This window comes from Haliotis rubra, unplaced genomic scaffold (assembly GCF_003918875.1).
Source record: "Haliotis rubra isolate DU_JTF1 unplaced genomic scaffold, ASM391887v1 Scf2251, whole genome shotgun sequence".
NCBI lineage: Eukaryota > Metazoa > Mollusca > Gastropoda > Lepetellida > Haliotidae > Haliotis > Haliotis rubra.
The window spans coordinates 17020-33564 of NW_025766283.1; the positions used below are offsets into that span (position 1 = coordinate 17020).

At 41.6% G+C, this 16545-nt stretch overlaps 1 protein-coding gene and 1 long non-coding RNA gene across 2 annotated transcripts; both read left to right on the forward strand.

Moving 5' to 3' along the window:
- The first annotated feature begins 3432 nt into the window (after window positions 1-3432).
- Window positions 3433-4943, forward strand: LOC124277678. The gene is made up of 3 exons (XR_006898890.1): window positions 3433-3948; window positions 4447-4513; window positions 4895-4943. It is a non-coding gene; the product is annotated as an uncharacterized LOC124277678 (long non-coding RNA).
- Window positions 4944-8547: 3604 nt separating this feature from the next.
- LOC124277679 (cytochrome P450 2J6-like) lies at window positions 8548-13289 on the forward strand. The gene is made up of 4 exons (XM_046713409.1): window positions 8548-9145; window positions 10740-11264; window positions 11788-12228; window positions 12456-13289. The coding sequence occupies exons 1-4, from the start codon at window positions 8815-8817 to the stop codon at window positions 12632-12634; spliced, it is 1476 nt and encodes a 491-aa protein (XP_046569365.1). The 5' UTR covers window positions 8548-8814; the 3' UTR covers window positions 12635-13289.
- The last annotated feature ends 3256 nt before the right edge of the window (window positions 13290-16545 follow it).

The following is a 16545-nucleotide window of genomic DNA, read 5'->3' on the forward strand; positions in this document are numbered from 1 at the left end:
GTGGTGCTTGTTAGGAAAGGAACAAAGCTGAGAGTATGTTGTGACTATCGCTCGCTGAACTTGAAGACACGTAAGGACGCATATCCTTTGCCAAGGATAGACGAAGCTTTGACAGTCCTAAAGGGTGCGAAATACTTTTGTAGCTTGGACCTTGCTCACGGCTTTAACCAGATTGCAGTCGCCAAGGAAGATATTGAAAAGACGGCATTCAGAGTCGGAACAGGTGGACTATATGAATATCTCCGCATGCCATTCGGATTGACTGGGGCACCAGGCACCTTCATGCGTCTGATGGACAGAATCTTTGGTGACGAGAACTTTCAAACTCTTCTCATTTACCTTGACGACATCCTTATTTTCGGCACGACATTCGAACAGACATTAGAAAGATTGGACATGGTTTTGACAAGGGTGTCAAAATTCAACTTGAAGGTTAAACCGGAAAAGTGCCAACTGTTCAAGGAGAAACTTAGGTATCTGGGACATCTAGTTTCTCAAACAGGTATCTCTCCCGACCCTGAGAAGATTGAAGCAGTAACCAGATGGCCAATTCCTAAAACGGAAACAGAGCTTAGAGGTTTTCTTGGTCTGGCGGGATATTACCGGAAGTTTGTACCATCATTTGCAAGCGTGGCAGCACCACTTCACTCTCTCTTACAAGGAAGGACAAAAGGGAAGAAAGGCAAACGAAAGACTGAAACTGGACGTGGTATGAAGGCTTGGGACAGTTCATGTGAAAAGGCCTTTGAGGAACTGAAGCATAGACTTACCACGGCACCTGTCTTGGGACATCCCGACTTCACAAGGCCATACATATTGGAGGTTGACGCCAGCCACTATGGCCTGGGAGCTGTGTTATCACAGGACCAAGAAACAGGGAGAGTTGTTTTAAGTTTTGCCAGCCGATCACTCCGACCCGGTGAAAGGAACATGGAGAACTACTCAAGCATGAAGTTGGAGTTAGTAGCATTGAAGTGGGCCGTCACAGAAAAATTCAGGGATTTTCTTCTGGGAGCAGATTGCATGGTGTATACGGACAATGATCCCCTGAGCTACATCCAGACCACAGCCAAATTGGGAGCCACAGAAACCAGATGGATCGGAGAGTTAGCGCAGTTCAACCTCACCATCAGGCACCGATCAGGCAAGAAGAACAGAAATGCTGATTCTCTGAGCAGAAAAGTAGAACATACAGCAGACAGAGCCCGCCTAGAGTCTGTATATGCCAACCATGTAGAGCAACTACCTGCAGTGTCAAGTCGTCTGCCTGTCGATCTGAAACTACAGATTCAGCAAGACCTCAATGTTGTTCGCATGGAAACCATCCGCAACTCCAATGCGTGAAGGATCATCCCCCAGCACACGAATCCCATCAGTGTCACACGATGAAATGGCAAAGCTCCAGGCAGACGATCCCAGCATCGGAAAGTTTCTACACTATTTTAAACTTGATCGTTATCCATCTCAGCGAACTCTGCTCAGAGAAGATACGAAGACCCGGAAACTGGTCAAGAGCTGGAAAAACATGACCCTGTACAACGGTGTTCTCTGCAGAAAAGTGACTGAAGATGGAAAGACAATTTCTCAGATGGTAATTCCCGGAAAAACTACTCCCCAGAATATTAACATCAAGTCACGATGAATGTGGACACCAGAGTGCAGAGAGAACCTATTCAATTCTGAAATTGAGGTGCTTCTGGCCATACATGGCCAAGGACATCGAAGAGTACTGCAAGCGTTGTGAACGTTGCCTGCTCGGTAAACATGGACCTTCAGTTAAACCCTCCTTTGGTTATATCATAGCCAAACGACCTCTCGAAATATTGGCGATGGATTTCACTGTGTTGGAAAAAGGAAGCCATGGACTGGAGAATGTACTAGTGCTGACGGATGTCTACACAAAATATACACAAGCCTTTCCAACAAGGGATCAGACATCCAAGACCGTAGCAAGGATACTTGTCAAAGAGTGGTTTGTCCGTCTGGGTGTTCCGCAGCGTTTACACAGCGATCAAGGGAGAAATTTCGAGTCAAAGGTCATACAGGAGTTATGCAGTGTCTATGGAGTGAAGAAAACCAGGACCACACCATACCACCCTGAAGGTAATGGCCAATGTGAGCGTTTCAACAGAACTCTTCACAACATGCTCAGGACACTGCCCCTGCTCAGAAAAGAAATGGCCTACCCTTCTTCCTGAACTAATGTATGCATATAACTGCACACCACATGCTACAACCAAGTATTCACCATACTACCTGTTCTTCGGCAGAGATCCTAAAATGCCTGTGGATCTTGTTATTGGCAGTGAGGTTGAGGAAAGTGATGACAATGACTGGATTACAGAGCACCACCAAAGGCTACAGGTAGCTTTCAATCAAGCCAGTCAGAGGACAGAGGAGGCTGCTCTCAAACGGAGCTCCACTCTCAACCAGGACACGAACGACAGGCAGCTGATAGTTGGTGCAAGAGTTTTCCTACGGAACCATCCTCTGGGGCGTCATAAGATTCAGGACATATGGCGTCCAGAGCCCTACAAGGTCATAGGAAGGAAAGAAAATAACGTCTATGTCATTCAACCATTGAGTGGTGAGGGTGAAAAGTCGGTCCATAGGAAACAGTTACTGGACTCCAGAACCCTTGTAGAAGACCAGCAACCAGCCACCCTCATCGAAGTAAACCGCAATCACCAGATTCATCGGACGATCCCAGAGGTTGTCCCAGAAGACGTCGAAGATAACCTCTTGCCAGAATCATGTACCTTCACCATAGTGCGACCAACACCCAATTTAGTGAGCAATGGGAATCTTGTGGGAAGTGCTTCATGCACAGCAGGGGAGCCTGACATGCTTGGTTGTGACAATGATGAAATGTGCCAGTCAGACACCCCTGAGATTCCTGTTTGTGAAACCGAAGCTAATTCTACTACAATCAACCGTGTTGTTGGTGATTGTGTTGATATTGCTACCGCCAGCAACCATTGTGATAATCAGGTTACTAGTGACAGTGTTGTGAATGATAATGAGGTTCCTAGTGACAGTGTTGTGAATGACAATCGTAATGGTGTTGTGTGTGACAGCAGAGTTGCTGACATGCCTGATACAGTTGAGGACAATAATAGTGCTTCACTTGAAGCAGGGGAGCTTGACTCAAGTGGAGCTCCCAAACGACGACACAGCACCAGATCGACTGCTGGACAACATCCCAATCCACATAACTTGCCGCGGTCAGCCCTGCAGCAAGAAGTAACATCATCCCCACAGATCGATCCTACAGTGTTGGCCAACATCAGCCAATCTCAACTGTTGTTGTTGCAGCTATTGGCAAACTCAACGACAAAGTGAACTCTTATCAAATGGACAATGCCATATCAGTATTTTCTGAACAGTGCCATATCAGTATTTTCTCAGGTGCCATGATGTGTTACAATGTTAGTCTAGTCATTAGTTAGAATTATTATTTTTGTTATATAAGTCATGTGTCAAGGTGTGCAAAAAGTACAATCATGCACTGTCCCTGTGAAATACCTTTTCTTTCACTGTGTGGTTACACTATTTTATAAGGCACAGCCAGTGGTTACTGTCTATAGTTGTCAGGGGTCAACTATTTAGCAGGGGAGTGTAAAGGAGTTTCTATATACATTTGTTTTGCCCTTGTTTTCACGTCGCTATCTTCGGCAGTTTCCGGAAGTAGTCGGAAACAGGAATTTCATATCACCAACAAATACACCATTTTCGTAATTATAAATCTTTCTAATCTATTTATCATTAAAAATAATATGTTCCATTAACGTTTATCCAACTTTTAGGTGTTTGATGTAAAAAGATATAAAATCTTTTCCCATAGTGCAGTTCGCTATTGTTCCATTTCGCGCCATCACCTCTCATATGTAGCGCAGTTTTCAAGCAGACAAGTCAATCGTTTCTTCTGCTAGCCACAACAGTTTCAATGTGAGTACATGCTCTTGGCTCATAGTGTTTTGCTTTTATGTTCGCAATAGGTTAGAGGTGTTAGAAAGGCCGTGTTTTGTAATATTTCATTCATAACATTCAAGCACAAGCGAGAGGGTCATCCTCACAAGATTCACAACAACTTGTGTGTAGTCCACGTGCTTTTAGTATTATTAATCCTAGTCTTTGTTTCAACATATTTTAATGCGAGTGAATTGTAAATTATTCACTGAAATTGTTGTTATTTGTAGAATAGTTTTGTATGACCATTATGGGTCGAAACAAGCAAGTTTTTCTTTGTTCGTGATGATCACAAAGAGTTACCTCCCTTCCCTCGTTGTGCAGTGTTTTGTTTACAAATGTTTCTGATTACCTCTCCTCGATTATATTCATAAACTATGCCATTTCTATGCACAGTTGTTAGAATTATATTGTATTTTACTGCATAATAACGTTTGGTTATTATCGTACTAAGTATAATTATTGTTTTGATATTAGGACTAGTTGGTCCGTGCCCTGGGTCATGTGACCACTGACCGTTGCTGAAAGGAGTGTTCTCCTGGGGGTGAGTTAAAGGGGCAGTTCTGTACATCCTCATTTTCATAATTATTAACATTAATTGCATTTTGTAATTCTCAGCCGTAAGCGTAACACGTCTCATAGGATATTTTGTATTGTAATAAGATTCATGTGTAGAGATGGGTTTGAATGTTACTGATATTTTCAGCCATGTTAATTAATCAACCTCAGTTCATGTACATTTCATCTATTGTTCAAAAAGTCAAGAGTGATGTTATATTATTGATTGATCATATGTAATACTTTTGCTGGTCAACATCAATAAGTAGTAATTATCATGTCTATTGTATTTGAATTATAGTATGATTTGTTGATAAGAGTATGTATCTCGGCATGTCCTGACAAACTGCCTTGTCTTTTGTTGTAGGTTTTTCGTTACATGGATTCATCCATCCACAATGAACAATAAAGTCTCTATAGAAGATCAAAACTCTCTGTATTCCTTACCCCGCTTACACTCCTACCTGAAACGACAATGGCTACCTAATCGCCGTCTTTCCGACAGAACCGTCAGAAATCGCTTAAGAGCTGTAGGCCTGAGGTTCAGAAGAGTAATCAAACGCCCTCTACTGGCAGATGACCATCAGAGGCTCCGTTTGGCATGGTGTCTGGCTCGACGTGCGTAGAATCTGAGGACATGGCGAAAAATTCACTGGTCAGATGAAAGTCGTTTTCTGCTCCCATGATTGAAAGTTGGACCTGGTTACCATACGAGGCAACCTTACAGGTGAACTGTACATCCGAAATGTCCTGGAACCAGTTGTTGTCCCCCATTTTGATAACCACCCACTGGCCACAAGACCTCAGTTCATGGATGACAATGACAGACCCCATCGTTCAAGGGCAACTGCTCAACTTTGCCTTGGCCTGCAATGAGTCCAGATCTGAATCCGTTGGAGCACATTTGGGACAATCTTGGTTGTATACAGGCATTAGAGCCTACTGTAGCGAATCTACGTGAATTGGAAGCAGCCTTGCATAGGAAGTGGCAGCAGTTGCCCCGGGAGCTGATCCGGCGTCTGACTGGAAGCATGCGACGCAGGGTTGAGGCTGTCATTCAAGCTCATGGAGGGTTTCCCCGCTATTGAATATTTTGACATACAGATGTCATCCACAGACCTTAAGCAATATTTTTATGAAGCATGTGCAGAATTCTATAATGGCATGAACTCTGCAGCTCCATACGTAAAGGAGTATTGTTTTCAGGTGAAAATAGCACCCGTGTTTGCACAACAATATCATGAATTAAATATCATATCAACTCACTAAAGTGGCTGTTCCTTGTTGTTTGTGGGTCGTTCGTACAGATCACAATCGTTTAGCTCATCTCATTGCGTAGATTATTTCATGTGGTTCTTACTTTCATCACTGAAAAATTATCAGGGGGTGCTTAACTTTACTCCAGGTGTATAGATTCTAATGTCGTTGTCAAGTAAGTGATCACTGCGTCAAAGTAAAGACAGCAGAACTTTGTTACACACGCTTTGTCTAATGACTCCTAAACGGCCTCTAAAATAACCCGCCCCATGCTGTTATCAGTATATGGGACATCTGTGAACGAAAAAATCTTTATTCATATAATACTGACTGTGTATGCAGATACGTAATCTACATCAATGTGAAGGCAGTCTAAAGGCTCATAAACGGCCTATAAAATGTGTTCAGTATATGGAACATCCATAACTTAAGGTGATTATCACATACATTCAAAATAATACAAAACATTTACACCTCCCTCAACTAGTAGCTGCTAATACAATCTACAATATAACCAGAGAAAGCAATATTAATTAAACGAAATAAACATAAAAAGATTAATGTTACCATATTTAAGCCAAAAAGCTCAACGAGTATGAAGCCGCCCATCATATGTTAACTAAACAGACAAAGGACAAGTCACTGAAATAGTTTTAATCCATTGTGATCAATGGGTGACGTATATTTGAAAAATAAACGGTAATGATTCCCTTACTCATTGTGGCTTTCGCGGCGATTTGCGGCACGGGGTTTGTACTTGAAATGTGGCTTCGTTATTTTTCAAATGTGGGTTTCCCGGGCGGTCACCATGACTCTTAACCGGCCTATTAAATGACCTTTGTTCTAGAGGTATTATGCAATGTCACCAATACCTGATTCAATGTGCTCACACCAAGCTAGTGACAGGTCGAAAGCTAGTGACAGCCTACTTGCTGCGACATGCATAGTGTGTACACAGGGGCAACCGTCTGTATTGTGAACTACCACACACAGAGACGGGGGGTGGGGGTGTATGAGGGGAAGGGGTGTGAACGAGGTGAATTATATGATGTGGTTACTAAATGCGCAGATACAAACCTACTGTTTCTTAATCAAGCAGATTGCAACCAACTGTGGCTTTAATGCAGATCAAAATACCTGAATGTACAACGACAGAGACAATATTTAAACACGCGGAATGCAACCTACTCTGTTATATGTATATAACGTACAAATTAACACCAACTTATACAACCGAACCATTGTAACATGAAGACAGCGTACTGTTGATATAATACTCAGGGCGGATACAGCCTTCAGAGAAAAGGGGTGCACACTTTTGAGAAAGAGGGGTGCTCTCATTCCACGAGGTTTCATGGTCATTTAATAAAAATTCAGGAAAAAAGGGGGAGGGGGTGCGCACCCCTGCACCCCCATTCCACCCCCCTCGCTGGATCCGCCTGTGATACTAGTTGACTCCATGTTGCAGCCATAGCGTATTACATTTTGCAGCCTTCATGTGGGGGTTGGGAATACGAGATTCGAACTCACGACTGATGAGTGTGGGAACGTCTGAAGAAGGTATAACTCGCAACTTAAACATCTATTGCTAAGCCCCCGTCTGCGACATTCCAATGGCTCGTTCGCTGATAATCTTGACAGATGTGCAATCGTGACGACTACATACACTCCTCACACAAAAATAAGCAACGAGTATTTTCAGTGTTATATCTTTATCAATCTCGATTGCGATTTTTGCTGACATGTTACTGAATTGTAAATATTCAAAGAATACATAACCTTTAGTGACTGTCAAATTGATTTATCTGATAACATTGACAACATCACCCGAACACAACCACCCTCAGAAACAACATGCACAATGTGTGGCATGAATGTGCTCCACTCTTCACACATGCACCCTGATCGGTGTAAACCTACCTGTAATCATTCCTCTGGTACAACAAGCGGGTCCTAACTTCATTAGTGATAATGCCCGTCCATGGATGATAATGCCTGAGAAAGAGTTGTTAACGATGTTGATAATGCCTGAGAAAGAGTTGTTAACGATGTTGCTTAGATCAACAACAGCACACATGTGGACTGGCATGCAAGGTCACCTGATCTTAGCTTGGGACATTTACGGTCTCCATGTTCACCCCAAGACTCTGGATGTACATGAACAGGCGTTACAGAAAGAATGGCAGAACATTCCACAACAGCAACTTTTAAGGCTCATAAGGTCAATGGAAAGACGTGTAGAAGCTTGCATTCGTGCTCATGATGGTCATACGCGTTACTGAACACTGCTTCACTGTACACAACTGACTTCAACTGTAACGTTAACATCAATGCAGCACATTTTTCACGACTGTTTCACAGGTACATGCTTTTGATGATTTGTAAGTCTATTGTTGCTTAATACCATTTCATTTCATTTTGTTCATCGTGTGTACATATGTGTCACCTTTCTATTGCATCATTCCATGATTTGCAATTTCGATAAATGATAATGTAATGAGACTAAAAATTTGTGTTGCTTAATTTTTGTGAGGAGTATATGTACGTATTACTTTGTAAGTACACGTGGGTTTATTTGCACCATGGAATGCTGGAACAATCTATAACACTAACCATCCTATCTGACAAGTTAATACTAAATATGAGACAATTACAGAGTATCATCAATTAAATATGAATATTGTTTATCTGGCGCTCTTATAACACGGTAGAACGACTGTCTCGGTTACAGTGCATGGAGCCTATGGTATACAGAAGGTGTGTTGGGCCTATGCTTAATTTCTGGAGCTGGGGCAATCTATTACTCTCACATACTTTACTCTCCAGGGTCTGGGAGGCAGACCTTGGCCACTCCACACATGTACAAGACGTGTGCATGACATGCACTTATTTTAGCTGACTCACTCTGTAAACATGGATAACCGGCAGTGTTATAAATCCGTCAGTTGTGTGAATGTGACACTCCACAGCTGTACTCAGTCTCGCTATCTCCTATCAGGTTTTAGACAGGCTGGAAACTAGCGGACGACGATGTGGGATTTTGGAATTACAACAGTTGCCTTATTTCTGGTCGTGGTACTGGTAGTGTTATGGCTGTCAATGCGGCGCCCACCTGGACTTCCCCCCGGCCCCCGTCTCCTTCCGTTCTTGGGGAACGCCCTGTCCTTGGACTCTGATCCCCGGGTCTTGTACAAGAACCTCCGACAGAAGTATGGCGACATTTTCAGTCTGTATGTTTTCCACAAGCCTCTCATTGTCCTCAACGGCTACAACGTTATCAAAGAAGCCATTGTCAAGAACGCCGACGTCTTCTCCGACAGACCGCGATCCTTTGTGACCGATTTCTTCTCAAAGGGAAAAGGTGCGTTTTCTTTATATTTTAGCCAAACTGAAGGTGTTTTTATAGTGATACTAACCATTGAACCACACTCCTGATCCCATTTATAACATGGCAGCCACGACATCCACATTGAAGACGTTAAATGTGCCAATAACTACCATTGCTGGAAGCAGCGTCAAATCAAGAACATTGTATGCAGAATGTGTTTGGTTGTGTCATTTAGCTTTTTGTACGGCATTGTCCATAATCGTTGATGAAAGTGAACACTTCTGTGTACAGGAACACAAATAATGTGCATTCACTGTTGACACGATGTAGGGGATTGGGAAAGCCGAAGTCCATGCAGTAAGCTTAAAGAGGGCACCTGAAAGGACAAAACAGGGTGTTTAACATCTAGCATCAGTTACCCTAGTGATGCGAAATGGTTATGCATGAACAGACAAGGAATGTTCTGGACATAACTCTTTTATTTTGTAAATAGACTTTACTGTGATTGTAAATAACTCTCGAAAAAATGTTTCCATTCATGTTTACACCCGTTGTTACCTTTATGCATTTCCATACTATCGTAGATGGTTCGCACGTGTATAGAATTACCACCTGCCCCACTATACAGATAACCCATGTCATACCTTGGCTGCACTATACAGATGGAATATATCATACCTTGGCTGCACTATACAGGTGACCCACGTTATACCTTGGCTGCACTATACAGCTGGCCCATATCATACCTTGGCTGCACTATACAGCTCACCCATGTCATACCTTGGCTGCACTAAACAGCTGACCCATGTCATAACTTGGCTGCACTATACAGCTGACCCGTGGCATTCCTTTGCAGCACTATACAGCTGACCCATGGCATACCTTTGCGGCACTATACAGCTGACCCGTGCCATAACCTGGTGGCACTATACAACTGACCTATGGCAATGCATACATACAAAGAATATAGCGTGAAACAACAAAAATGTGATAGAATTAAGAATTGTATTCTAAAATGAACTAATTACAATGACGGTATAAAACAGCGTGGCAATACAAATTCAATATAACTTTGATGTATTAGCAGTGATTGTAGCAACAAAGATAGTGATGCTAAGATTCACATCGCGCGAACAGTGGTGAAGCTTTCAAAATGGGCCAAGGCTGAGTATCCAGGGTGAAAAACGATCGCCATACATCTGCTGGTCTTGAACCGTGATACGTCATATGTGACGTCATATTTAAGGTGACCAGGACCAGATTGAGACCCGCTTCGTGTACATGAAAAGATTGCTCCAATTCTTCAGCCAGCACTTGCACGTCCCAGTGTAGGCCCAGAACCTTTCACGCTAGTATTGGCTCTTAATAGATTAACCAGGGTGCCGTTGTACAAAGCAACCGTAGCGCTACGCTAGCCGTAAGTCTATGTTAAGGTAATGGGAGTTACGGTCACCTTAGCGCTAAGACCGCTTTGTAAAACGGCACCCAGGTCACCACCGTCCTAAACTGAGTCTTAACAGAAACAACGTGATACAAACACAACACTGTTCTACAATGTCTACAAACACTGCCAGATTTATTCCACGAAATACAGCTGAATTCTGTTGAACTGTATTTTTCCAAACAGGAGTAGTCGGAACCTCCGGGGACTTGTGGCATGAACAGAGACGATTTGCTCTCAATGCTCTGCGAGAGTTTGGAATGGGAAAAACCATCATGGAGGACAAAATACACGAGGAAATTGCTCAGTTTATGGTGGCCCTGGAGGAAAAGAAAGGCCGGGGTTTCAACATAGAGCGTCTTTTGCAGAATGCCGTATCAAATGTCATCTGTTCCGTTGTCTTTGGCAAACGTTTTGAATATACCGACCATGTCTTCATCACATTTCTGAAAGCATTGGATGATTTTTTTAAAAATAGCGCAGCATCTGGAATACTAAACGTTTTTCCTGCTGTGCGATATTTGCCTGGAGACCCATTCAAGTTCAGAAAATCAATGGACAACATAGATATTGTGGATAATCTACTGATTAAACCTTTCATTAAGGATCACTTAAACGATCACGATGATGAAAATCGGGACGATTTCATCCATGTATACTTGAAGGAGATGCGACGTCGCCAACAGAAACAAGAAACAACTACGTTAGACTGTAAGTGTGTTTTGTTATTTAACGATGTTCATGGAATGTACATTATCCTTTCCACGACAGGGAGATTCGTTGGCTATTTACTTTTAAAGGGTTGTTTTCTAGATTTGTTCAATAGGTTGAATGTGAAGAATTTAATACAAATAACTGGCACATCATTTCTGCTAAGGATGTAATGAATTGTGTATATATGTAGCTATTGCATTCAATAATCCATATTGTTTTACTCATGTTATTTAAGCATGACTTTGATTTGGTTTTTGGTTTTTACTTAAGAATTATATTTGTCAAAACGTATAGTTGGTTTTGTGAACATCTCTTAAATTGACAGACTGAGGACGCTGAAGTTTCCTTTAGAATCTACACTGAATCTACACTGACCTATATACATGGTTGATTCTGTTAATGCATTTCCACATTTCAACTAGTATTTCGTAGGCATGTAATTGTAATGTTTCCGGTTTTATATGGGTCATGTTACATCTGTCACGTGAACTTACACTAAAGATTACATTCGTGTTGGCAGTGGAGAATCTGGCGCAGATTATTACTGATCTGTTTACTGGAGGCTCGGAGACGACGTCCACCACTATACGCTGGGCGCTGGTCTACTTCCTGAACTACCCGGATGTACAAGAGAAGTGCTTCCAAGAGATTCTGGAAAACGTCGGTCAGAGCAGACGACCCTCCATGAAGGACAAGACGAACCTTCCTTACGTGGAGGCCACCATTATGGAAACCTTGAGATACGCTGATATTGCACCTATTGGTATTCCTCACACAGTTCCACATGATGTACAGTTCAGGGGATTCACCTTCCCACAAGGCGTCACAGTCATATTGAACCTTGATTCAGTCCTCCAAGACGCGAATGTATGGGGAGACCCGCAAAACTTTCGGCCGGACCGTTTCCTCGATGACGCAGGCAAGATTCAGAAGAGGGAGGAATTTATCCCCTTTTCTTTGGGTGAGTCACCTACAAACTCGAGATATGGTAAGCAATAGACCTGTAACCACATGTACATATACATGCACACGCACACACACGCACACATACACATACACGCACGCAAACGCACACGCACGCACATACAGATGTGCATACATACATGCACGCACGCACGCACACACGCACGCACACACACATACATACATACAGTAATGACACTGTACCTTTGTTTTTCATATTTCAAGGACGAAGGGTTTGCCTGGGGGAGTCAATGTCCCGGATGGAGCTCTTCCTCTTCCTCACCACCATGATTCAGAGATTCAAGTTCGGCCCAGTGAACGGGGAAAAGCCTCCAATGGAAGGAATACTGGGTTTATCATATTCGCCAAAGGAATTCAAACTAAACGTTATCCCCCGAAACTAATATTGTTCGGATCATCACAATGTTAAAAAGAACACAATGCCTATGTAGCCGTGAAGATCCGTGTTAGAATTGGTCTTCAGTAACCCATGCTTGTCGTAAGAGGCGACTAACAGCATCGGGTGATCATCGTCTCCCAATTGCGTGATGTTGATCACTGGATTGTCTGGTGCAGGCTCGACCATTAACTAATATCGCTGAGTGCGGAGTTAAACAACCTAGATTCTATGAGTTCTCCAACATCGTGATTTTTTGTTTGTATCTAAATGTTTAAATCAAAGATATCAAATGTTTTGGGAATCTTATTTAACATAAAAAAAATTGTATCAAATGAATAAAATCAATAAGCATATAAGTATGATTTTTTTGTTACGGTAAGGACAGGGTAGAGTAACGGCTATGACAAAGAAGAACACGGCTGTGATAGGCCATTACGGTGGTGACATTATATACCATCACAAATGTCACTGCCGTAACATGCCGTCTTTTACCTGTCTTTTACATGACAATGATCTATGGTGAATGCGGTCGCTTCCCACTTTATCTAGAAGCACAGATAAAAGTTATCAAATACTGGGTAAAGCTCTTGAATATGCCTGCATCAAGATTTCCTAAGAAATGTTATAACATGATGTATTTGTTTGACACCAACGGAAAATCAAAATGGGTAACGAATGTTAAAAAATTTACTAAATCATTGTGGTTTTAGTGATGTATTTTTGTCACAAAAGATTACCTGCCCAAAGTCATTTTATAATGCTTTATCGCAAAGATTAAAAGATATGTACATTCAGACCTGGAACTCATCTTTAATACTGTCGCCCAAATCCACTTTTTACAGTACTTTTAAATCTTTTTTCCATACAGAGCAATACCTACACGATATTAATCTTAGAAAATTCCACGTTTCATTATCCAGATTTAGATGCTCTTCACATGATCTTATGATCAAGAAGGGCAGATATTATAATATTCCAAGAGAAAACAGATTGTGCAAATTTTGTGCACTAAATGTAATTGAAGATGAGTTCCACTTTTTGCTGGTATGTCCTTACTATGCTGATTTAAGGACAAAATATATACCACAATATTACTATTCACATCCTACCATGTTTAAATTTAATTTGATAATGAACTCTAATAATACAACTTATATTCGTAAACTTGGTATGTATATCCACCATGCTTTTGAACAAAGAAAATAACGTTTGCAAACATTGTGATTGTATGCCATTATTGTTTTTATATTTTGTACTATAGGCCTGTGGCCTCTTCAGTAGTGGAATAAAGAGATTTGACAATGTCACTGATAGTTGACAATTGATATGTACAGAAATATAATCAAACATTCACAGAGGGGATGGCGTCACTTGTACACAGAGTGTCTCCATTAAAATACATGTACAAACTCAAGATATTGTTTCAAATGATAGACATATGTTGCAAAGTTTATAATGACAACATGGTATGTGTCCCGCACTAGGGATCATGTGAACTGTGTATCTGCACCTTGGAGAGCTGACAACATGGTATGTGTCCCGCACTAGGGATCATGTGAACTGTGTATCTGCACCTTGGAGAGTTGACAACATGGTATGTGTCCCGCACTAGGGATCATGTGAACTGTGTATCTGCACCTTGGAGAGCTGACAACATGGTATGTGTCCCGCACTAGGGATCATGTGAACTGTGTATCTGCACCTTGGAGAGCTGACAACATGGTATGTGTCCCGCACTAGGGATCATGTGAACTGTGTATCTGCACCTTGGAGAGCTGACAACATGGTATGTGTCCCGCACTAGGGATCATGTGAACTGTGTATCTGCACCTTGGAGAGTTGACAACATGGTATGTGTCCCGCACTAGGGATCATGACAACATGGAACTGTGTATCTGCACCTTGGAGAGTTGACAACATGGTATGTGTCCCGCACTAGGGATCATGTGAACTGTGTATCTGCACCTTGGAGAGTTGACAACATGGTATGTGTCCCGCACTAGGGATCGTGTGAACTGTGTATCTGCATGTTGGAGAGTTGACAACATTTCGTCGATCTTCCAACATTTCAAAAATTACATAGGTTTCAACATCAAGTAGATCAATCAGAGATGAGAAAAAGTTATTTCGGAGAGGTAATAAGTTTTCACAGTGTAGTATCACATGGTTGTCATAATCTTGTTACATAGCAAACATTCTTTTGAAACTTTATTTCGTGATGAAATTTTAAAACATAATTGCAAGGCTGTTCTGTGTTCAGGCTATAAAAATGTTCTAAAGTATGTGATATGTCAGTGATGTGTGAGCTCGCATGTAAGGAGACAGTCCTGCATTAAGTGATACTTTGTTACGCCACATTTGTTCCTCGTATTCTTGTACTTGTTTGTTTACAATTCGTCTCCACTGGTGTTTGGTGGGAAATGAACCACTGTATAAATAAGTATAAATACGTAGAAGTAGTTTGTAAGATTGTATTTGCACAAAACAGACTGAAGATCTCCACAAATAGTTGATTTTCGGCGCGGAATAGCCATGGAAGCACAGAATATGTGTTTCGTGAGATTATCACAACTAGTGTTGCATAAAGAGCCAAAGAACTGGAGATTACTTGTAGCCAATGTGTATTACTTTACATTTGCAAATCAGAAATGAAAGGAATTGTTGGCTTGTTGGCCATTTTAAGCAATGCATATAACATTTCAAAACTCATTAGCCATGTCATATTGAAAAACTAGATATTTTAATATATATACATTAAATGATTTCATCTTTGTTTCATATTTTCTTTTCAAAATGACTTTACAAATTTCATACCGGTAGTGACGCAATTTCATGAAATTTCTAATTAGAAGGATAAAATATGAAAAATGAAATGTCGTTAAGCTTGCATAATGTATGTTTTGTACATTCAGAATACTATGACCGTAGTCAACAACATTTCATGGTAAAGCAAGCAAACAAAACTTACAATTTTTACCTAAATGAAATATGCACGAAATTTGAGAATGCCTCAATGACATATCTATTCACTGAATAGAAACAAATTGCCACCACAATACGCTGGATGCTGATCTACCCGGGTGTACAAGAGAAGTGCTGCCAAGAAATCCGGGGAAAACGTAGGCCAGAGTAGACAGTCGTCCATGAAAGACTAGACGAACCTTCCCAACGAACAGGCCACCATTATGGAAGTGTTGAGATACGCCAATATTGATCCCCTGAGTGTCCCCCACACTGTTCCCATGATGCTCAGATCCGAGGTTTCACCTTCCTTAAAGGTGTCTTTATCATACCCAACCTAGATTCGAACAAAAACGAACATGGGGGGGGAAGAAACTATATGTTGGGGGGGGGGCGCCGGCGGATACCTTCAGAACTGACTGTTTACATGACAAAGAGGGGAAATTACCAAAGAAACAGTTAATTATGACGCTTACTATTGCCTCCCGGTCGTACAGAGATTAGCTGGTTGATCAGATCAGTATGTACCTTGGTGAGCCAATGGTGCTCTTCTTATTCCTTACTGGTATGGTTTAGATATTCAAGATAAGCCATACGTCAAGTAGGAAAGGTCTAGTCAACCTCTTCTCTCTTTTTTGTAGCCTGTAGGCACAGTCAACCTTCCAGAAACTGTCCCGTCATGAAACTTCTCCATCCACCAAATCTATCATGCTTGTAACTAACCACTCATGGCTATGAAAACAACACTTTATGGCAGAATGGTTCCCGCGGTCTGTGGTAACAACATAAACGGCCTTGCATTTAAATAGTCAGTAGGTTAATTATGACGCTTACTATTGCCTCCCGTTCGTACAGAGATTAGCTGGTTGATCAGATCAGTATTTGCCTTGGTGAAGCAATGGTGCTCTTCTCATTCCTTACTGGTATGGTTAGATGTTCAAGATAAGCCATACG

Excerpts from the sequence above, each read along its gene's own strand:
- LOC124277679 (XM_046713409.1), top strand. The coding sequence starts at position 8,815 with ATGTGGGATTTTGGAATTACAACAGTTGCCTTATTTCTGGTCGTGGTA. Across the intron at positions 9,146-10,739 it reads TTTCTTCTCAAAGGGAAAAG|GAGTAGTCGGAACCTCCGGG; the intron begins GTGCGTTTTCTT and ends TTTTCCAAACAG. Across the intron at positions 11,265-11,787 it reads AGAAACAACTACGTTAGACT|TGGAGAATCTGGCGCAGATT; the intron begins GTAAGTGTGTTT and ends TCGTGTTGGCAG.